The sequence below is a fragment of the Triturus cristatus genome, chromosome 4_1 (assembly GCF_964204655.1).
Source record: "Triturus cristatus chromosome 4_1, aTriCri1.1, whole genome shotgun sequence".
NCBI lineage: Eukaryota > Metazoa > Chordata > Amphibia > Caudata > Salamandridae > Triturus > Triturus cristatus.
In genome coordinates, this window is record NC_140585.1 from 1,150,681,098 (window position 1) to 1,150,705,488 (window position 24,391).

General features: G+C 45.6%; 1 protein-coding gene across 3 annotated transcripts in view; it reads right to left on the reverse strand.

Moving 5' to 3' along the window:
- PRKACA (protein kinase cAMP-activated catalytic subunit alpha) overlaps window positions 1–24,391 on the reverse strand; it is a 902,215-nt gene that overhangs the window by 592,892 nt on the left and 284,932 nt on the right. Inside the window, exon 1 of one of the 3 annotated variants that reach the window (XM_085654292.1) lies at window positions 19,704–21,773. The exons of the other annotated variants lie outside the window; for them this stretch is intronic. Within the exon in view, the coding sequence (XP_085510418.1) occupies window positions 19,704–19,905 (202 nt within the window). The 5' untranslated portion in view covers window positions 19,906–21,773. Of the gene's footprint in view, window positions 1–19,703; window positions 21,774–24,391 lie in introns of those variants that run through there. 3 annotated transcript variants of the gene reach the window in all.

The window sequence follows — 24,391 nt, forward strand, 5'->3', positions numbered from 1 at the left end:
GACTCTGCACTTGTGGGAACAAATGACCAATCAGGTAAACTTTACGAGCCCAGCTTATTAAAACCTCAGAATGCAGCATTGGTGGATTAAGTATTCAGAGACTAATACTTAGAGAAGACTTGAGGGCTCATCCAATGGATATACACGCATTTGCAGGATTGAAAGAGGCCTATAGAAATGTGCTTCTGTTGCTTTGGCTATAAAAAATGTGCACAAATTTGTTCATGTTTGATTAAAAGCAAACAATCCACGACAGTGAGTGTTGTAGTAAACTAACAATCAGACATATGTGGGGCGGGTGCTAATATATAAACGAGGGCAAACTAAATATTAAAGTTAGTGTGCCTCACAGTGAAATAATACCCCAAAGCCATTTAACCATGTCGGCCAGACTACACTTTATTTGAAACATTTGCCTCCAAAAGGGCCAGAAAAAGTTATGTTCTACTTAGTTTTTAAAATCTGACTTCATGGTGAAGCAGAAAGTAACTTTGCAAAAATATAAATTAGGCTGTCTGTGCCACACATGGCTTAAAACCATTCTCATACTCCTCACACCTCCTGAGCTGGAAAACACATCATCGGTTGGGAGGCTTAACAGCCATGGATGAAAGGACCATGCCTTGCCGTTGAGCCCAGGCAAGGCCAATGGGTGCTAACTACTGACTACCTAGCAAGGATTCAGTATGTGGGAGTGAACAGGAACCATTGGAAGAACAAAGGACAGCTTTAGCACTACTTTGTTTGACTTCGGGATGCCACAGAGGGCTTCATCTATTGATTCCTAGGGCCCTCCTAGACAGATAGGCTCAAACTTTGGAAGGGAGGAAAACATTTTCAAACCAGTCAGGTAAGATGCGTAGTTTGCCCTGGGAGACGAGGAATGTGGAGGCTGTGGAGGATGGGGATTCTGTAGATGTGGATGGGGGAGTGGAGCCTGGGACGGGGTCGGCGGGGGAGTGCATGCAGGACGGGATCACTTAGTTACACTCATGGAGGACTTGCTATCTGCACTCTACCTGGGTAGCGGTTGAAGAGCGCAGGTGGGAACAGGGCTGCGGAGGGAGGCCACGGCAGGGTCCTCTCTCTCGGGCTGACTACTAGCAGGGGTCTGCCCGTTCGCCCGGAGCGGGGACGTCTTAGGCCATAGGACCGGATGGAAGGTAGCTGCTGAGGACTTACTGCGGGCACACTGACTGGGGGGGTGGGGGTAGAGGGGGCAGCGGGTGGGGGATGTAGGGTAGGCATGCAGTGGAACGGATTTCTCCTGATGTGTATTTTGAGGGGGGATTCCTCGTCTGCTGGTCATATGTGTGATGTTGGTCTCTAAGACCCTGGGTGTGAAAACTTAATAAAATCTTTTACCAAATAAAAAAGATGCGTAGGTTGGGCCACAGCTTTATTACCATTTATCTCCTCTATTTGAATGGAGAGGAGAAAGAGCAGTTAGCATTTTTAAAGTTCTGTGCGTCATGCAAAGAAGCTGGGACACATGGCAAAAGACATACCTCAACAATGTGACAAGTTTCAGTCTAAAGAAAGATGTAGAATAACCTACATTAGGCCTTATTAGAGATAACAGAAACAACCATTGGCATAGCCAATAGGTCTCGCCTTTGGGACCTTATAAGTATTTAGGTATGCAGCACAATATCCTTACTGCAACAACATTAACTGTTGCATGGCTAAACACTTATAAGGTCCCAAAGGCGTCGAGACTTATTGGCTATGCCAATGCTTGTTTTGCTCTGTCTCCCTGTGTGCTTGTAGCTCCCTCTTTATCTTATGGCTTGCCCTATTCCAGTGGACACGCAGCGTATTGCCCCAAAGGTACTAATCTGTCCATGGCTTATTCTTCGAGAAATAGGTGAACAGTGGGCGCTTTCTTGGCCAGGAATGAACACAACACAAAAATGCACAGCAACGTGAAAGCAGCTTCACTTAAATGAAAAAAAATGCCTACACCAAGTAATAAAGAAAAGAGTGTAACGCCGCAAGAATGTTACATTACAGAAGGACATATTCATTCGTTTTTTTAGGCCCCAAGATATTAAGTGATTTGCGCAGGATCAGAGGATGTTGAGCCGACGCCGAGACTGGAAGCGGGTTCCCCGGGTACTCAGGCGGCAGCTCTGCCCATTGTCTGCCCTTGAAGGCTGACGGTGGCGCGGAGGAGCAGAGTGGGCCTCAGAGCAGCGCCTCAGACACGCCTGAAGGCAGTTTTCATCCAACTTTTATTTGGAGCCCGTTCTCCGATAAAGCCTCTTTTGTCGGAAGTCAGCAGCAAGGCGCAGACAAGATCTTTGGCAGCAAAAGCCCAAATGAAGAAAAACGTTAAAATGTGTCTTAAAAAATACACCTCTTTTTTCCCTGAAAATGCAACAGGATTTCATTGAAATATATGATTTGTGGCCCCTAACCTAGCTTTCCAATGTGGCATTTGTTTAAATATCTGTACAGGCGAGTGGGGTAAGCACCAAACGTTGTACGACATTTGCACCGCAGGCGTCCTGCTCATTACGGGTACTCCCTCTGTGTGGATTTAAAGATAGAAATAGCGCCAAGAAGCCAGTGTGGCACTAACCTGCGATTAATTTTGTAACACAGCCCTATGACTTTTGAGATAGCGCAGTGAAGCGTTATACTGTGTTTTTGTACAATGCTTTCACTTAACTTGCCCTGTGCGAGCACCATGTCGGGGGCTGCCCTGCGACGTGAAAGAGTTCGAACATGACGTCAGAGGGAGCACGGCTATGGAGGGGAGAGGTGTATTTATTTGTTTTTAATTTATGCAATTATATAGCGCGTCCTGTGCCGGAAAGCATTGGAGCGCGTTACATGCACATCAGCTACATTACAGAAGGACACATTCATTCGTTTTTTTAGGCACCGAGATGTTAAGTGATTTGCCCAGGATCACAGGATGTTGAGCCGACGCAGAGACTGGAAGCAGGTTCCCCGAGTCCTCCGGCAGCAGCTCTGCCCATTGTCTGCCCTTGAAGGCTGACGCTGGCGCGGAGGAACAGAGTGAGCCTCATAGCAGCGCCTCAGACGCGCCTGAAGGCAGTTTTCATCCAACTTTCATTCGGAGCCCTTTCTCTGATAAAGTCCTTTGTCAGAAGTCCGCAGCAAGGCGCAGACAAGAACTTTGGCAGCAAAAGCCCAAATAAAGAACAAGCGCGGCCGCGAAAGGAATGAGAGGTATGCAGCTGGCACCCGGCCACGCTGCTGCTCGCGCATCTTGCCGGCGAGGAGAGAGGCGCGCACAAGAAAGGAAAGCCAGATGGCTCCTGTGCGAGAGGATAGCCAGATGGCGGCTGTGTGCGTAACCGCAAGCTCTAGGCCACAACCACCAGAATGTGGTCGGACTTTTTAAAGCCCACTTACTAAATGTCTCGCCAGGCCAACGCATGCGCAGGCTCAGACGAGACCTAAAAAATACCTAAGGTGGGCATACAGGGAATGTAAACGAAGGTCCTGGGGGTAAAATCCATGCGACATGCAGACATTTTTTTCGTTTCCCACCATTCAATGGTGCAAGCTCCCTCTAGCTGGCAGTGGAAGAGTTTTAGACAAACGCACATAATATCTAGTTGGTTAAATTCCTATCAATGCATCTCTTCTAGTGTATAAAAGAGTATTTAAACCATTGAAAATAATGTCTTTGTTTAAAATGCAGACCTTTATTTACAATAGTCCTTCGCTTGATCACAATGGCCCATTTTAACAGTACAAGAACAGGTTTTCAGCATACAGTTCCGAAGTGCAAAGATACTTGAGTTCACCCAAACATAGAGAAAACAGGTCATTCTAGTCTAAAGTTTCAATGAGACAACATAATCCAATGTCATAAGTGGAATTAATTAAGTAGTGATTAAGGCGTTATCTTGAGCAGGAGGAATGTCAAGTAATGTGAGGACACAAAGAATGATGTGAACATCTGACTCCCACAAGGAGTAAACCCAGAAAGCCTGCAGGAGATAAGTTGTAAGACTAGTTTGAACCTACAGAATTTATTTAAAAGTACTCCTATCTCCTCAGACTAACTCTGCAAGTAGGGTAAAATGCATCACTAACGTTGGGCTGGATACCAAAAACCAAGCATCTACCCATAATCTGTGAGATACTAATTGCAGGTGTTTCTTAAAACCAAAAGTTCCAGGTACTAAAGAAAAATATTTTTGTATCACTGTTTCATAAGAAACAGTTATTACCTGAAAAAAATCTATCAAAAAAGTAGTGTTTCGTTCTGGTTTTGTGAATGACAAATACGTAAAGAAGAAGCAATGGGGGTTTATTTATACTCGTGCTGTATACTTCTACTGTAAACTGTATTTTAAGATGATGTGCTAGTAGAAACACACTAGGGGTCTTCCCCTGGTATACCTATTCATCACCATCATCATCACAGAGCCTAAAAGGACTGTAACAGCCGGTCCTGCGTTAGAGCCAAGCTCTCTTACAATTCAGTGATCTTTACAAAAAAAAAAACCAGAGCCAAATGCATAAATAGTAAAGAACAGTGCTGGAAAAATGCAACAAACTAAGACACAGAGGATAGCATAATGCATCAAACTTTGTTAATATTATGTCAGAGCAGCAAGAAAACACATGTTATTTACCTGTACACTGTGGGTCTCCAGTATTGATATCTTTCACAGATTCACATGCTTAGAATCATCCCAGTCATTGGGGTGGGAGTCCCAGGGAAATTACAATTTGAATTGTTATTGTTAATTTTGATTTGTATAGCGCTTAATACCAGCAGGTCTCTAAGGGCTACAAGAAGATCAGCGTCAGTACCAGGGAGCGTTGTATCACAGAGGGCGGGGTTAGGCCCAGGCTTCTTTGAATAGAAGGGTCTTAAGTTGTTTCCTGAACGGGAGAAGGCGATTTTTAGCTCGAAGCTGGCCAGGCAGCCTGTTCCAGAGTGTAGGTATGAGGACCGAGAAGGCTCATCCCCCTTTGGTGGAGTAGTTGAATCGTGGGCATTTTAGAAGGCCCTCGGTAGAGGACCTAAGCGAGCGGCCTGGGGCGTATTTCTCCATGCGTTCCTGGATGTAGCTGGGTGCCTGACCGTAAAGGGCTTTATGTGTGATGCAGAGGCCCTTAAATTTGGCCCTCTGCTTTATGGGCAGCCAATGAAGTTGTTGCAGTAGGGGTGATGCCCTTGTGCGCCTAGGTAGCTTGAAGATGAGCCTGGCGGCATAGTTTATCACTACCTGGAGTTTGCCCACCAATGAGTCTGGTAATCCGATATAGAGCGAGTTACCATCGTCCAGGCGGGCCAGGATCAGGGCAGCTACAACTGTCCTCATGGTAGAAAAGGAGAGGGTGGGGGAAAGTCTTCTCAATAGCCGGAGTAGGCCCACACAAGTTCCAAACACGGTGGAGACTGGATTGGCTAATGAAAGTTTGGCATCTAATTTTATTCCTAAACTTTTTACCACTAAGCCTGGGGCTGGAGCATCACCCAACTCGTGAGGCCAGTAGAGGGAATTCCAGGGGTTGCTATCATTGGTCACGGCCAGAACCTCCGTTTTGTCTGGGTTAATCTTAAGTGAATTGGCCATCATCCAGTTAACCGCAAATCGTAGAACGTCTTTCACCAGGGAGTGGGCCTGAGGGGTGTTTTCAATTTAAAGAATGATTTGCGTGTCGTCCACATAGTTAAATACCTGACAGTCCATCAAAGTGAGGGCCTTTATCAGAGGTCTAAGGTATATATTAAACAGGAGGGGGGAAAGAGCTGACCCCTGTGGAACTTCGCAGGGAATCGGTCCCCTCGCTGAGACCCAGTTGCCCATCTGAATTCTTTGGGTGCGGTTGGTCAGGAATGACGTAATCTATTGGAGGATTGGCTCACTAATCCCAATGTTTCGTAATCTTTCCAGGAGTTGGGTGTGGTTGACCGTGTCGAACGCTACCGACAGGTCTAGGAGGACTAGGACACATGGTTTCTTGTTGTCAACTGTAATCCTGATATCGAGTACAGACAACATCACTAGTTCCGTGCTGTGGTGTGATCGGAAGCCAGCCTGCCTATCTCCCAGGAGGTGGTGGTCCTCCATGAACCTGGAGAGAGTTTGCAGGACATATTGTTCTATGATTTTGGCCAAAAATGGGAGTTGGGATATGGGTCTGTAATTTTTCATATTGGAAGTGTCCGCACCTGTCTTCTTGAGTAGAGGGATTACTCTGGCTTCTGTAAAGTATCTGGGAACCTTCCAAGTTTCCAGAGAGGTTCAACAAGGCAAGGATATCTCCCTCAATCTCTGGAAGAGCTAGTTTAAATATCCTCGGAGGGCATGGATCTGCGGGTGAGCCAGATTTGATTTTTGTTGCGATGCATCGTAGGGTCTCGATGTCGAGAGTTTGGAAGGAAGAGTTCAACTCTACCCTCTTTCCCTGGGTTTCCGCCTCCTCATTGAGGACTTGCTTAAAGGGGGATTTGTTGATCTCAATCAGGATGTCTTGTATTTTATCGGAGAAGTAGGATAAAAATTGATTACATTGTTCCTGGTTGGATGGCGTCTCCAGCGACAGTTTTTGACTCAGTTCTTTAAGGATTTTAAATGTTTCTTTTTGTTTGTTGGTTGCTACCAGAATCCTATTTTTGTAGTATTTAGCTTTTCTGCCAAGGAGTGCTTTTCTATAGGTGGAAATTTTTGCCCTGTACTCTACGAGGGCCTGTGGCCCATAGGCTTTACGCCACTGTCGTTCGTGGTGGCGGGGCGTACGTTTCAGACCCCTGAGCTCCTCCGTGAACCACGGTGCACCCTTTCCTTTGTTAACAATTTTTATTTTCTTAACTGGGCCAATTTATTGATGGCAGATAGTAGCTGGTTAGAGATGGCTTCAGTCCAATCTTCAATATCAGCTGTCTCTGGCCGCCTGACGGGGTTGTCTCTCAGGGTACTTTCTAGTTTTCGGCCCTTGATTTTTGACCAGCTACGAACAAATTTCCAGTCGGGGGGCAGGCGTACATTTCGCCTGGCTAGGGAGAGTAGCAGGTTTATACAGTGGTGGTCAGACCACGCACAAGGGGTGATATCCCCAAGGGTCACCAATGGGAGGGTAGACCAAACCAGGTCTAGGGTGTGTCCTAGCTCATGTGTGGGGGTCGTTACTAGCTGCATAAGCCCAAGAGTGGTGAGCGTTTCCTCTAACTGTCGGGCCTGAGCCCCTTTAGGTTGTTGATCCCAGTGGTAGTTGAAGTCTCCTACTACCAGGAGTTGTTGGAAGCGTGAGCGGAGATTAGTAACACATTCGGTCAGGAGGTGTACAAAATTTGGGGGACATTTAGGTGGGCGATATACTACCATGATTACGGTACTAGACGAGTTATGACAAACCTTAATTATTAAAATATCAGCTCCTTCCAGGTTTTCTCCTGACAACTTCACAATTGTCAGGTGATTTTTATACAGAAGCGCCACCCCATCTCCTCTTTTTCCCGCTGGCCTGTTATGCCAGATGGCGTCATAGCCATCGGGTAGCGATGCCGTTATGGTAGGCCCGGAGTTCTCGTCAAGCCATGTTTCAGTCAGGGCTAGATTGTCAGGGGCATCATCTTCTAGGAGTGTGAGGATCTCCGTGGCATGTTTCTGAAGTGAGCGGGTATTCAGAACCGAGAGTTTCAAAGTCTTATTTCCGACATGATTGTGATACCCCGCGGTGAGTACAGGGAAGGAATTAGGTGTTTCACCCCCCTGTGGGGTGAGGAGTCCTCTCTTTGAGGAGTCCTCTCTTGAGTATAGTTACCATCTAATGTTTTAAGGGACAGGACCTGAGATCAAGAGATCTTAGTTCAGCACCAGAGTATACCCGTAATTGGCCAGGGATCCTGGTCCTTGGACCCATTCGGGCGCAGACGGGCTTGCCTTAGGCTCGCCCAGTGCACGCGTCGCATCAGCGTGTGATTTTATGCTTCCTGTGACCCCTGGCCCCTCCCTGCCAATCAGCCCTGCTGTGCAGCAGCTGATACCCCCAAGGTCGCTAGACCGCGTTCGAGCGTGCGGAAAATGAAGGGTAGGACCGGCTATGTGGAGGCTCCGGTGCGCCGGTGAGTAGCGTGACTATAGCAAAGTGAACATGACACTCAAAGTGGCTTTAAAAGTACAGCGGGTAGGACAATGTTAAAAACAACGATAAAAACAATACATGCACTGCCTGGGCTAGCCGTCTTCTTGTAAGAATAAGCTACTTACCTACGGTAACGCCTTAACTTTTAGATTATCTAGCTGCAGATTTTGCAATTTAGAATTATTCCCAAGTTTCAGATGGGATCCGGATTTTTTTTTGTGAGCAGTATCACTGTGCGCCAGTAGCTGGCGTAGGTCGGTTCAGCATGGTGTCTCCCGTGCCCAAAAGTGACATGCGTGATGCCTATATAGGCACCTCCCCAGCATGCTGATGTTAGTTCTTTTTGCGACTTTCCACGTCAGGAGCACAGAGCAACGAAGAACACGGACCACTGTTGTGGAAAACTAGGGCCTTGAAATGGTTAACAGTCCTGTCCCTAGAAATGCATTGGAAGAGCATGGAGAATGGTTGGGTCAGTAAGCAATCTGCGACTAGATAGTCTCTAAGTCTCTACGAGATAAGGCGTTACGGAAGGCAATTAACTTGCTCATCTGATAGAAACTTCTAGCAGCAGATTCCTTACCTTTGAATAGATACCTAAGCAATACCATCCCCAGCGGTGGGTCTGCGGGCCAATTTCATACACAGAAGTCCTCCAGGACTGCAGGCAGAATACCCATCTTGATGGACCTGACAGTCAACGCAGTAGTGCTTTGTGAACATGTGCAAAGAGGCCCAAGTTAAAACCTGGCAGGTGTCCAGGATCGGAACTCCGTGCGCTAACGCAGTGGTCACAGCTTTCGCTCTGGTGGAGTGAGCATACAAACCCTCAGGGGGTTGCTTCTTAGCAAATGCGTAGCAAATCTTCATACAGCGCACAATCCATCTGGAGATGGTCTGCTTCTGCACGGCCCGTTCTTTCTTTGCATTGTGATCTGCTAGGCATCTTCTGCAAAGTTTGTCCTCTCTGGCGTTCAGAGAGCTCACCAGATGTTCAAGCACCAAGAAAATGCCCGGACATTCCAGCCATTTCCAGAGACGCAGAGTCTCCTGACAAAGGGTTCACGACCCCACCACGCCCTGTTTGTAGCAGTACTACATTGCGGTGGTGGTATCCTTGACCACCTGCACTAGCCTTCCGTGGATGGAGGGTAGAAAGGCTTTCAAACCAACCAAATCGCTCGGAGCCCCCAACAGGTTGATGTCAAGTCCGGATTCCACCGGAGACCAGAGTCCTCTGTTCTCCACCTCTCCCAGATGGCCGCTCCATCCCAGCAGTGACGCATTTGTCACTACTGTCCGATCTGGCTGGGGAAGGGAGAAGGGTGTGCTGCTGACCATATTGCGGTTCGTGAGCCACCACTACAAGTCTTTTGTAGTCTGCCCTGAGAGCTGGACTATGTCGGAGAGATTCCCCTGATGCTGCGCCCACTGGAACTTCAGATCCCATTAAAGAACCTGCCTTCGCCAGTGGGCATGTGTGATCAGCAGGATGCAGGAGGCCATGAGGCCCAGCAGCCTCATAGTCAGTATCCCCGAAATCCAGGATAGAGGTTGAATAATCAGTATCATAGCCTGAATATCCTGGATTTGAGGCTCAGGAGGATAAGCCAGAAACTGCACCGTCTCCAGAACAGCTTCGATGAAAGGAAGCATTTCAGAGGCAGTCAAGTGTGACTTCGGCATGCTAATAGTGAACGCCAGCGAGTGCAGAAGTCTGCCGTAGTCTGATGGTGGGAGACAAAAGCCTGGGGCAAGCCCGCCTTCAACAGCCAGTCATTGAGATAGGGGAAGACTGCACACGGATCTCCGCAGATAAGCTGAAACCAATGTCATCAACTTGGTAAACATCTGAAAGGAGCTGGTGAGGCCAAAGGGAAGCATGGTGAACTGAAAATGCTTGTGGCCGACTGTGAACTGCAGGTAAGGCCTGTGGGCAGGCAGGACGGGGATATGAAAGTATGTGTCCTCTCAGCCCAATGCTACCATCTAGTTGAGGGCTGACAGGACCGGAGCTAGCGTTAAAATTTTGAACTTCTTCTCGAGAAAGAAATAAAGAGGCTGCAGGTCTAGTATAGGACAAAAGCTTCTGTCCTTTTTGGGCATCAGAAAGTAGCGGCAATAACAACCACAGTCTAGTTCTGCGTCAGCACCCTCTTTATGGCTCCCGTGGCCAAGAGAGTCATCACTTCCTGGCAGACAAGAAATAGGTGATCCTTAGTCAGCCTGTCGCATGTTTGTGGGATGGGGGAGGGGTAGTCACGAAGGGACGGGAGCAGCCTCTTCTGAAAATCTTCAAAATTCACCCGTCTGATGTTGTGGACTGCCAGTGGAGCAGGTGATGGCAAATCCTGCCACCCACTGGGTGCCCATAATGGTAATAGGGCATATTAGGAGGGTTTGGAGGCTCTGGCTGAAGTTGATGGGTGGTGGACTGACTCGGCTGCTGGCTAGCCGACCCATGGAGAGTGTGGGTACCGTGTCCTCGGACACACAGAGGCTAAGGGGCGTGCATGGGGGCTGGGGGGGATATAGACACAGCTGGGAACCCCTTCTGTGGCCGTGAAAGGCGGATTGGTAGTGGCAAGGGGCCATGGAAAGGCCCAAGGACCTGGCCGTAGCCCTGCTGTCCTTAAAGCGCTCCAGAGCTGAATCTTCCTGGTCTCTGAAGACACAGGAGCCATCAAAGGGCATGTTGTAAATTCACCGTCAATTAAACCGCTATGTCCAGTGAGTCATCGTGTCTAGTCCACATCGGATCGCAAACTTAGCCACGCCCCGCTCGTTGGCAAAAGCCTGGGAGACTACAGCCAGGGCCTCCTCCGGGAGCATTGGCAGCACCGGCACAACAGTGTCCCACAGATCGTAGGAAGACCGGCCCAAAAGGCACGCAGTGTTCACAGACCGCAGTGCCAGGCTGGTGGAAGAAAATATTTTCTTCCCTAAGGTATCCAGTCTCTTGGATTCCCAATCCTGTGGTGTGGTTGGGAATGCACCAGGATTTAAGTGGGACGTGAAGGCTTGGACCACCAATCTCTCCACAATAGCTGTGTTGTGTGAGGAAGCTTAGGTTCCCTGGAGCCCCTGTGCTGGGCTAGGATCTAGTCCCAAGCAGGACGTCAGTAAGTGTCTCATTAAAAGAGAGAAGCAGTTCTGATGGGGACACTCCCAGCTGAAGCACTTCTGTCAAGACATTTGTCTTGGCTGCCACCGAGGTCAAGCTTAGGTCCAGAACCTCGGCCGCCCTCCTCACCATCATTGCAAAGGACGCTTCCTCCTCCGTAGCCACGGTAGGGAGAGAAAATATGCCAGTAGCTGGAGAAGTGTCAAGTCCACTTGCTTCACCCAGATCCTCACACCACTCCAAGGTGTCATATGGCTGGTATTCATCAGGGTCCAGCAACCCTTCCCATTCCTCTTCAAGCCCTAGCCCAAAAGAATAGGGCTCAGGCTCAGGCTCCGGCCTGGAAGTCATAGCTCCAGCTAGCGCCAGAGTGTGCATCGGAAAAACGCCGCTCCAGCTCTGTGCCGGCGTCAGGGATTAGAATAGGGACGGAGGTGCTGCCAACGTCCACATCTGGACTGGCGCAGAGGAAGTTTGAAGTGGCATAACCAGCGTTGGTCCGGATCCAGGAATGGATACTATGGACCCGACTGGCCTCAGACCAGAGTGTCTGGCGCAGAACCAGAAAGGGCCCCTGCCGAACTCTCTGGGCTGAAGGCACGCAAGAGGGAATGGGCTGCCCAAATATGAGGCACATGGCCTCACAGAATTCTTTTAGCTGGGTTGTGGACACTCCAGCTCCTGGAAACTCTGGGAGGCGTCGGAGACTGCCCAGCGCTGGCTCAACCGTGGAGCCAAGCCTCAAATGTTGACATTACCGCGTCTCGCTGGTCGACAGATGTGGATAAGTCAAAGATCTCCTTGAATGCTACTTCTTGTGGTGGTGTGACTTACCCAAGTGACCCGACGACTTCGAGTGAGACGAGGATCTCTGATTGTGCAACCTTCCTCTCGAAGCTTGAGGGATCGCTCCTTCAATGCCTTATGGGTTCAATCGGCGCAGGTCCTTTGGGTCTCTGCTTTTTTTTTTTTTTTTTTGCATAATGTATGCAGCACTCGAACCTTAAAAGGGTATTGTTTTGACTTACATTGGGTGCTCCCTTGTGTCTGGACAAAGCTAAACCTCACAGAAGACCTATAATGATAGCGAAACACGTGTCAGGGGCTGCTTTTATTTATTCCAGGTTGGCTTGGATGGTATTTTACTAATCCAAAGCTGTAATACTGTGCCTGGAGTGATAAAAGGCTTTTGTCATTTTATAGCTCAGCATTGGATGGCACTGTGCTAATCCTATGCTTAAAAACTTTGTTAGATAAACAGACATTTGAGGCGAGCACATTCAGAGAATCGCTGGTGTTGTGAGTTGCTCTACAATAAACACACGGAATGGGGAGACCAAGTTATTTGTGACAGTGTCTGTCCGTAGATTGCTCTAAACAGGAGCTACTCTCCCCCTAAACTTGGTAACTACCCAGAGTTTTCTGCTTCTTTTTTTTGCATAATTTATGGGGCATGACAGATATATATATATATATATACATACACACACACAAACTATTCGGACTCAAGTATGTAAATTGATGAAAGATTAAATACTGGAGAAAAATAAGTTACTTAACTATACACTGTGGTTCTTCAGTATTGATATCTTTCATAGATTCACATGCAAGCCTCCCACCACCCCTTCAGTTGCTCACCACATCGATTGACTTACATACGCTTATTCTGTATTTAATATAATTGTGCTTTGAAATCTGAGGTGTGGTGGCGCTGGAGGAAAGAAATGAGGCAGGGGCTTCTCTCCGATTGCTTGATGTTTTTTTCTGCTTAAAACGATTAGGCTTGGTATACAATCTCATGGGGTTTGACTTTACTGTCTAGTGCTCTTGACTTACACTACTATTTATAATTAGCGCCGAACTCCCACATTGATGATTGGGATGGTTCAAGCATGTGAATCTATAGAGAATACACTACTGGAGAAAAGACATTTATTTTTAAGAGATCTCACACGCTTCTACTCAAAAAAAAAAAATTCTTCAACAGTTCTCCATGTATAATTTGCTCCACAAAGAGCCGTGGAAAACACAGTGAGCCAAGTTAATGAACGCTACAAATGTTGCATAACCGTTACATTGCATATCTGAACTGATCCTAGGACTGGATTCCTCCAAGTACTGCAAATAACAGTGCACTATAGAATTGATAGAAACTTCAATGCAAAGAGCTAAGGTGAAGGAATTTAAGCCAGTGGGGATGGAGGACCAGGTGCTGCTGGTGCGCTGGAAATTAGCATGCTAGTATGGAGGGCATTGGCCCCGTCTTCAGAAATCCAGCACATTAAAATAGTAAATTAAATCTGAACACAGCCAGTCGCCTTTGTTCCAGAATTAAACAAGCATTTGCAAAGCAATAGGTCTTGCATTTGTGAGAGTTTGAGCTATTGGCATTGTAAATGACAATGCCTTTTATTTATGTGTTGGTTTTTAAAACATAAAAGGCATTGTCATTTACAATGGCAATAGCTTAAACTCTGGCAAATGCGAGATCTATTGCATTGCAAATGCTTGTTTGTAAAAGCGCTCCATGCCACACTTTCACTTTAATGTCAGCCACACCCCTTTCTTTAGATGACCCGCATCTAGAAAAAGGTGCGCAGCTGCCATTAAAGTGAAAGTGCCGTATAGGGCGCTTTTACAAAAAAAAAAAAAAAAACATTTATTTGTTATGGTGTCAAACAAATGTGTTTTTTATTTTGTAAAAGCGTCCCATGCCGCGCTTTCACTTTAATGGCGGCCACGCCCCTTTCTTTAGACACAGCTCGTCTAAAGAAAGGTGTGCGGCTGCCATTAAAGTGAAAGCGCGGTATGGGGCGCTTTTACAACAACAAAAAAAGACATTTGTTAAGCAGCATAGCGTGTGCATAAGTATTTTTCAAAGATAAAGTGTAGTTTCCTTGATCGGGCGCCACGCTGTCAGGAAAAGAGGGTGGGTTAGGGAGAGCCTGTGATGCCTGCAACAGCATCTAGAATAAAGGCATAAAATAAAATAGTGCTCACAGACTGTAGATAAAACGGACTGTGTAACAACACAATTAAAAAGTCCAGTCCTCGTGGGAGGTAACAAATGCAGACAAGGCAATAAGTACTAAGAAGGGACTATTAAGCCTATTCATGAATCAAAAGAAACTATTTAGAAAGGACAGTACAGGAGCCAATTGAAAAGATGGGCAGAGCTTCAAGTCCATACCTGAATGCAGCATGCCTTGCAGAGCAACGCATGCGCTGCCCAGGCTCGAACTACAAACACTAACAGGTTTTAAAGTCCTGACCACTTCAAGACTTCTAGCACAGACAGCCTAGAAGCAGGTTAAGGGATCATGATGCAGGAGATCATGGTTAAATTAGCACCACACATACCTAGCAGTGACATAATGCAAAATGACGGGGCCCACAAGTCACCAATATCTCACAAATATTCATAGAATTTTGGCTTAATGGGAGAGCCATCACGAAGGACTGAAGGCCCCCTGAAAGAATGATGGCATTCCTGAACCGCTGGATCCTGTGTTTACATCCCCTATACCTAGGACACAGTAACCAAATAAAAAGGGTCTGGTTTTTATTTTAAATAAAGGAGAAAGCCAGAAATTATAAAACTAAAACAAAGAAGGGACCAAGAAATGGGGCAGAGGGCGCAAAGAAAACATGAGTATGTCAAATTCTTAACACACGCACACTTGAATGTATAATGATTGAAAAGCTTATCAGATCCCTAATATGAACAGATCCGCTTAGAAAGGGTGCCTATACTAAAAGAGAATACCAAAAAGGTTTTAAAAGTTCGCATTAGGATAACAAGATGGATTAAAGCTGGCAAGAGAATATTTTCACTGCCTGGCCATACCGGAACAAAGAATTAAAGAGAAATGTCACTTACCGGCCTTAGAATAAAAGGGAAACTACCCTTGTTTGCCACTGAATAAGAGGGGCTCTCCACTTGATGGCTAGCAAAAAACATAGATCCTCGCTGGCCATAGTATAACAAGGATACTTTACTTGATGGACATACAGAAACAAGGACCTTTCACTCTTTGGCCATAAAATAAGGGTGACGCTACCCTCGCAGAAAACAATCAATGGCAAAAACAATCAGTCTGGCGTTGGCTGCCTGTCTTTAGCTTTATCAATCTTTGTTTTTGCAAAACTTAATTGAAAAGCTGCTGGGCCATCGTCGTGCTGAAAAGAAACGCTGGCTAAAAACAAAATCATGTTTTTGTCTGTGAAAGAACACATTGCCATAGTAGTCACTAGCAGTGAAGAGACTACTTTGCATGAGGATGTACTCTTTGTGAACAGGACAAAAAAAAAACCTTCACTCACAGTGAAGTCAGCCAATAGCTGGAGGCGGCTGAGCCAGTGCACCATGCTGTATACTGTTATGAGCAGAAGAAAAATACAAACAACATAATACCACATCAATGGATGAAGAGGGCTGGTGGGAGCTCCCAAAAGTAAGAATATTTTACATATATTGTCACTAAAATCAAAATGTCTTGTCTATCACCAGACCTAAAAAAAAAAAAAAGTTTAAAAAAAAAAATGAACCTGGAGGTCTCTCTATCCAAGTGCAATAGTAGTACAGTGATGCTTCCTTAAAAGCAACGCAAATTGTGCTCTGACAGTACCTGCACTAACCATGCTGCAACGACCTTCTGACCTCTAACGAGCAAGGTGGACTATTTCACCAGTTTATTTAACTGACACACAGAGGTCTAATCTCCATTGTTTAGCATGCGATGTAAACAGATTACAGAGATGAAGGCAGTTTACACTGCTATGCTCCCCACCTGTGTTTGTTTCACGTTTTTGGGGCAGGGACAGTTCTTTATCTTAGACAGGGCTGTCCATTCTGATTTATATTTTTTACAGGGCCTATTTTTTAAGGACGGTAAAACGCAGTGAGTGAACTGAATGTTTGTGTGAGAACAAAATTGCCTAGTTCTGTAGATTAATTTTGGAGTATTGAAGAGTCTTCCAAACAGATTAATTCAATTCCCCTGGCCTATCTCAATAAACCCCTATAGCAATCAAAAGTAAAGTACTAACAAATGCTAATCCTTTCCTACCCCTTCCTCCATTTTTAGAGAAGTAGAACACAGAAAATATTCTAGAATCCTTAAAAGTGGTTTTTGCCCCCCCCTACTAATTAGGTATCAAAATCCCACATCCCTTGTGAAAAGTAAAATTCCATCCCAATACATACGAACCTTGCCACCAAAGACCTACAATCACGCACAGCCAGCCAAGGAAATGTCATCCTGATCAGTATTTACACTCCTTGACCACAACACTTTAAGTAGCTAAATCTGGATTTCCGACAATCTGATCCACAAGCAGCAGTAACTGACGCCCCATCTCAATTAATTTTCTTCTAGAGAAGCCACACTGGTCCTCCAATTAAGACCCTTGCAATAAATGCATCTTTACAAGGTGCAATATAGGCAACACATTCCTTTTTGCGAATGAAGGTTAATGATGCTTTGCACTGTACAATGCTAGATCAGTAATGGGACCAAGCCAACATACCTCAATTATTTGTAATGTGACCAATCACAAGAAAATCGTTTCGCATAATGGAAAAACACCTCTACAATCACTGCTTTGGTACCTACTGATGCAAGCTTCTTCGGGAAACATGAGACGCTGTCCCAATCAAGAAGGTTAATAGTTGCAACACTGAAAAAGATTTTAAAATGCAAGTGTCTCCTAGGGATAAAACCGATACAGGGGATAAAAGCAACCAAACGTCCCCATTAGCTGTAACAGAAACCCAAACACAATAAAAGGTAGTCACAGTTTAATAATTGCAACTTCATTTTTGGGGGCTGTCCTGAGAATTCTGTGCCGCAAGAGAAATAGCAACATGTATAATCTAGTCAGTTGGTAGTGTGGTGCTTGAAACCAGAGGCATAAAGGATACGAATTAAGGCAAAGGCATGGTGACGACAGGAAGGTTACTGTGACATTTTTAGGTCGAGGCTGGGTAGCGCATGTGCTGCTCTGCAAGGCATGCTGTACTCAGGTATGGACTTGAATCTCCGCCCACTCTCCCCCCATATTTTTCATTAGCTTGTGTCATTGTCCTTTGGAAACTATTGTTTTTTATTGCTCAATAGGCTTAGTAGTCCCTCCTTAGTACCGCCAAGTCTCATTTTGTAACCTCCCATCAGGACACCCCCTGTTACATGTGCTGTTACTTGGTAGGCTTTGATTACATTCTCCGAGCACGGTTTGTTTAAATAGTTGCTACTGCCCGCTATTGCAGGCAGGACACTCTTCCCCCATTGCTTCCATTTTTTTCCATAGCACGGCACGCTCATACAGTGGCAGCCGTGCCTTTAGTTTATTTGCAGCACCAAACGCGCCTGCATGGTTTTTTGTTTATTTATTCACTTTTTATCTTTTCTAAACTGTCCCATGTCACACTTTCACTTCAATGGCAGCCGTGCCCCAATCCTTAGACGAGCCGCATCGAAGGAAAGGTGTGCGGCCTCCATTAAAGTGAAACCGCGCACTGGGGTGCTTTTACAAAAAGTATTTGTCAACTTGATGCACACATTTTTTTTTTGTAAAAGCGTCCCATACAGTGCTTTCATTATAATGGCGGCCTCGCCCCTTTCTTTAGGCATGGCTCGTCTAAGGAAAAGAGTACGGCTGACATTAAAGTTAAAGTACCACATGGGCGCTTTTACAAACAAGCATTTTCAATGCCTTGGGTATCAAATTTATGAGAGTTCCATAAATGAGAGACCTATTGCGTTGCAAATGCTTGTTTTGCAGTAGGCCTGGAGCAGATTGGATAGTTGGGATGAGGACACGAGTAAGATAAGTAAAATACTGACTATACTGAGGCAACATTTTAAAAGTAACTCTAATGCTTTATTGATTGGCTCTCTCTTTTTAAAAAATACACTTTTTAATTACAAGGATGCGTTTAATTTTATATGTAGTCTGGACACTATGAAAATTATCGGTTCAGTTATTCGTTTCATACAACAATCGATTAGAAAAAGAAAAGACTACGCCCATTTGGAAGCTTTGCTGTATGAAAAAGAAGACACCCAACATTATTCATTTAAATGTTATCTTCTTGCACTTCCTGCACTCGCACCTTATTGCACGAATTGTGGTAGCCTGTATTTTATATACCTCGGTAATAATGCACTTATTACTTTATTATGATATCCTCCCTATGAAGCCCACATTTGTAAATACTGTTTTTAGCGTTAATTGTTGTCCATGATAAATTGTAAGAATGTATTTATTAAATATATGTGTATTAGTATGCTTTTATGGTGTTTGTCTTGTCAACGAATAAAGCCGTTTTGAATTGAATTGAATTGAATTGAATGGCTAACTCTTTCTACTTCTTCTGTCCTAATCCTAATAGGAAAACGGAAGAGTATGTGAGATGTACAGATTAATGGAAGGTTGAGCAAGAGGGTTGTCTACAGCCACTGATGGACTAGGTATAGAAGAGAAAAGCAAATGTGAGTTAGGAAGTATGTTGCAAACACATAAGTCTGCAACAAGTACGTTTCAAACATACAAGTCTGTGTCAAGAATCAAAGTGGAAAATGGTTTTAATCACTAGTGTGGAAGCAAGGATAAACATTTAGTCTTCATTTTCTGGACAATGGATTTCATTTGCATCTGTTTATCCGTTACCAGCATACTCTAGCAACCTTTTAAGTATCCATAATGCAAAGGACAAGCACAGTTAGGTGTCTCCTAAAATCCCACTTTCGAAATCAGAAACAATGAACCAGGCTTTCACTGTACGTCACTGCCACATGGGTATTTGTTTCTCATAGAAATTCCTGCTGATGTTTCATTTGTGAGCCTTAGATGGTAAGTACAGCCACAGGTCGGTTAGAGTGCCAGAATATATGTATAGTGGGAGTTAAGGGGCATAGGGAGCTATCTCATCATGCCGTACTGAGACACCACAAATGTTTTCTTATGCCACTGTCAGTGAAAGAGTATTTAACCATTTACTGTTTAACGCGTAAAATGCAGATGTTTGCAATTGCAGAATTGATATTTACATGGTTTTTTACATTCCTATATTAACAATTCTAGGAAAAAAATCTACTTTACTGCGACAGTAAACCTCCTTCATCCCTGGGTAACCCCTTTTAGTAACACAGCATTACAGTACGGAATTCTGTCTGGAAAACACGTGACACCTCGTCCTAACTGAAGAAAGGTTTTGCTGTTTGTGCTACATAAATGCCAAACTAAGCAAATTCTTCAAATCTTTGCTTGACCTTGAAGGAGTAAAAATACATTTTCAGTCTCCACTTGCTCTCTTTGGCCTCTACCCTTCACTGAATGTGTTGGAAGAATTAGAATGTACTCTGTTCTTCACTGAAAACTGTCTGCATATCAGCTAAAAGGTCTAAAGCTTTTTTGGAAGGTGAGTTGCAGCCATCAAACTTTCACCAAACGGATACATATCCCGTGACGGGAAGACAGACACAAAACTCACTTTCTTCGTTCCAGGCGATCAGGTGCTCAGACTCGATAACCAGTTCCACGCCCTGTGGCCCTGCCTCGCCCTCCATGGCAGGGCTTCGGGGTCCGCGGTAGAAGATCCGCACTGCCAGGTTTTCCAGCTTTTGCAGTGCTGACATCTTGGAGCCCTTGTTCTTGCCAGGACTCTGGCAGGTCACATTAGTTTCATGGTTCATGTCTGCCAACGCCGACTATTGGTGATTGCTTTATTATTTTTATAGGGTCGTATTCACTCACAGGAGGAGGCAAGACAAACCCAAGAAATGCGCCTCATGTGCTGCGGCCATTTACCAAGGCACCGAAACGGATCCAAAAAATAAATCCAGTAGATGATAAACAATTTTTTCCCCAAACAAAAAAAAGGAATTATAACAAAGCAAACAAAATTATAGTAACGCCTTCAAAAAAGTGTAAGAAATATAATCATCTCTACATCTTCATAACATGTCAAAAAAGAAGTCGTGCCTGCCGAAAACTAGAAACGAGGCACGCAATTTGAAAGCGGCACAGTACACCCTCGGCATATGTGTCAACAGAAGTCGTACCAAGGAGGAGTCTTTTATCAGCATGCACCAGTACTCCATACATGCTTGGAAAAAACCACAGGGCAGGACCTCGGTTCCTCTAACCCCGATGTCGACTACTTCCTTGAGGTTGGTGGGGACATCTCTGGAAGCTCTTCGATCGGCGCCAATTCTAAAACTCGGGAATTCTTTTCCGCATATGAGCTGGATTTCTTTGGGAGGACGAGGAGGGTGCCAGGCCCTGCAGAACCAGAAGTCGTTTGGAAAGGTACAGCGATGGCAACAGAGTGCCAGGCTATTGCTGAGAGCGCAGCGTGGAGAGATTTGCCAGAACAATGATCTGGGGACAAGTATGTTGGGAAGATGCTTAAAATAGAACACACTGGCACTCGCTCTCTCAGCGCCTTTATCTTGTTCTTTTAAAATAGTTTCTTTTTTCCAGAGTGGAAACTGTCTCGGTCCAGACAGCTTGAGTATCGTGTAGTGTTACCCAAAGGCTCCTAACGTTACAGTCCTAGGTAAAAGATCAAGGCAGGTAAAGCCACAAAATCGGGCCGATAGAGAGGAGGCTGCTCGCAGGGGGTGTGACAGGGGAAAAATGAGGGACACGAACACGAGGCCAGTCAGGTGTGGAGAAGTGGAGAGGCCTTAAAGCGCGAAGAATCGTAGAGGTGACTTTGACTGCATATCAGACGGCAGTAGGAGATAAAAACTCTACTCACGAACTTCAGCAGCAAGGTATTCACAGTGCAAGGTTTAGGAGGGACGAAGGTACGGCGGAAGGCCCCGTCTTAAACACGCACCGGTGGCCACAAAATGCAGCGTCGCACAGAGGGCTGACGAGGAGGGCTCGCGGACTTTTAAACACCTAATTAAACAGCAGTCTTTCGACTCTGGTTCCTTTGTTTTCACTGCTTCGACCTTGGGTGAAGCCCTTTCCTTGTCGTGGAAAACAAGTTGCGAGCAGATTGTGTTTAGGGAACAAACACTAACCTTTGTTCTAACTTTTTTAGGCAGCTGGCAGAGGAAGGCTGGAAACGTTGCTGAACAACAGGGCTCCTGTTAACCCGATAGGAAGGTGGATCCTGCGAACAAAGGGGGAAGAAGGCGATTCCAGGATCATCGTCCAAAAGCGTCAAGTTTTCTTTTGTTTTCTTTTTCCAGTGCAGCTCTCGGGAGGCACAAGTCTGGCACCACGGTGCGCCTGAAGAGCTCAACTCAGGGAAAGTAGCAAAGCCGCCACGCTCCTTCGGCAGAGGGCGGCTTTATCCGGCAGTTCAGGATTCTGCCGCGGCTTTTTCTTCTTTCCTGAACGTAACCTTTTATCTTCTTGTACAAGGCAATAAAGTGCCGGAAAAACAGCCTTCCACCATCCCCTCCGCAAACGCTGCCAGCGGCCTGGTCCAGTCGCCCCAGCGGGCAGAAGATGATGCTGCTCGCAGATGGGGACAGCAAGGCATACGCCAGGCTGTATGAACAAGTTACAGCACAACGCACTAGGTAGGGTTTCAGGAAGTGCCTCTAGGGAGCAGCAGGAGTCGAAGAGGGAGGGACGGAGCTGGGAAGGATGCCAGCCTCAGACTGATACTTAAAGGCACCCACACCCTGCCTCTCACCAGCTACCTACCTCCCTCCTCTGGGTGCCCGGGGACTGCAAAGAGCACTTACACAGGGCAGAGCGTCCCGTTGCGACACAATTCTGCACAAGTCAGGGCACGGCATTTGAGTAGGGTGGCAGTTCCACAAGAGTGTGGAGAAATCCTTCCCAACATTCAGTGCCACTCCACGGTAAGTCCCAAGTAACCTCTTAACACTACACAATACGTTAAGTGTTTGATGTGGAAGGTAAAGAGCGGCTATCATTGCTAGTACGCTCCCTCTCCCCCAAAAAATAATACCGTAGGGCGTATCATATCGATGGAACACAACATACTTCAACAGATCAGAGAGTGCCTATCAATGTAATTCAATAATATCCGTTTGCGACAGGGCTTCTGCGCCTAGCCAGGTGTAAGAAGCGCTATAGATAAGCAATGAGACTACATAAACTGCGGTCTAGGTGGACTTAAGTCGCTGCAATTCTAAGAACTCTAGAGATATTACGGTATTTAGCCTAAAGGCAGTACTTCCAGTGCCTTGCTTCAAACAGAATGCAAGGAGCAAAGAACAATCGGATCTGGGTTTAAAGAATTACAAAAGATTCACCCAGTTAATCTAGAATTATTATTATTTTTTTTTTTTAACACTGACAAATCACACAGAGAACCCATGCTTGGAATGATGTCCAAAAAGGGTTTGATATACTACGCGGAATCGTTTCAAAAACAAATTTAAAAAAAAACATAACTGCTTCGGGAAGTCACTGAGATTATGTTCAATAGTACAACGCAGTTTGTAAACACCAATCCAGGGTACCGCTAATATTTACGTGCGCTACAGAATAAAGCATGACGCAGCATAAAACCAAATTCCGTCGTAGAGTTAATTGTTTTAAAAAGTCTCATTAACGTCATCAAAAAGTTGTACATCTTAAAAAAAAAAAAAAGTCTCATGCCACTGGACCATTTACGTCATTGGACGGTTCTCTTGCCCTCGCCCAACACATTAGGAGTATGACGTCAATACGGCACTTAACTGGCCCAACAGCAACAGGTCTTCCACCAAGGAGTGTTTCAACTTTTCAAGCAACTCCGGTGCCTGCTAAAGGTTTTACTGGGCATGCTGCAAACCATATTCAGGTAGAGCTCACTCGGGAGCATTCTTCGGCGACACGTGCATTATTAACCCCAAGTGCTTCTTTGTGTTCAGGGGCCTACCTGCTTTGCAGACAACTGCTGCCTGCTAGCAGAGCAAAAATACATGGCAAGCAGGCTTAGCGCTAATTAAACTGTCGATGCGGTGGCGGTGGCGGTGTCTCGTGTCTTTGCTCAGCAAAAATAAAGTTGTTCCGAGGGGCTCCTATTTCGGCACTAAGCGCCATTTCAGGAGCCACGGAGCAGGAAGGCCACCCGCTCTGCACCTGCCGATGGCCCAGAAGGGGTTAACCCCACGCAGGTGCTTCTCCGGTAGGATCAGGTGAATTTTCTGCTTCCTCAGGAGGATTTCAGAGAGCCGAGTCCCACAGGCTTCAGCACGAGGCTTAATATACACCAAGCTCCTCATTAAAATTTGCCTGCAGTAAGCAAGAACAAACCGAGAGTCGAATATTATGAAATCACACATTCACAGGGAAACCCATCCCTTGCGTTCTGCTAGCTTAGCAATTTTATAGCAATAGATCAACATTTTCAAGCAATCCTTAACAGTTACGAGTTCACTCCTCCCTGCAGAGTTCTATACTTGTATCTGAGGACACTTGTTAACCGACGGCTGTTACAACCAGGCAGGTCCTTGAGATCAGGCCATTGTACCTGCTAGTTACCACAAGGTAGAAACAAGCGCTAGGTAACGAGATCTGTAAAGGGCTGAGGAATATCCAGTGCTTTACGTGGGCCGGTACTGTCCGCTAAGGCGTACCGGCACATTTTTATTTTGATAGGGAGAGTACCGGCACTTCTCAGAAACAAGCAGGTACTCTGGAACAGAGCACCTGCACTTCTATTTTTCCATTTCAAGCACCGGGAATATCCGGAAACGGCACATGCAGCTCGAAACACCCAACAAAACTGGTTCAAGCCTTATCATTCAAACAGCTACATGCACAAGATTTTGATGCATCTTCACAATAGGGTAAAGATGTTGGTGCATCGACGAGTAGTACAATTTATGATAATTAATGGAAGTAAACAAATACACTAACAAAGGAGCAAATGGAACCCTTGTTTCTGTGATTTTGCCCCAGCAAACTTAAAAAAAAACATTTTAAGTCAGCAATCCAAGAATAAGAAAGGGAGGATAAGAAACGTCTCCAGCGCTGTCAACTTTAATATATTCACGTTTGTGTTATTTCGCTTCGCCAGGCTGGGAATTCTCAGTTTTCTTTTTTTTTTAGCGCGAACACAAGGGCACATTCATTTTTGTTAGGCACGGGGAGATTAAGCGATTTGCCCAGAATCACAGGAATTCAGCGTCATTGCCGAGACTCTAACCCAGTTCCCCAGATTCGAGGTCCACCGCCCTAGCCATTAGGCCAACTCCT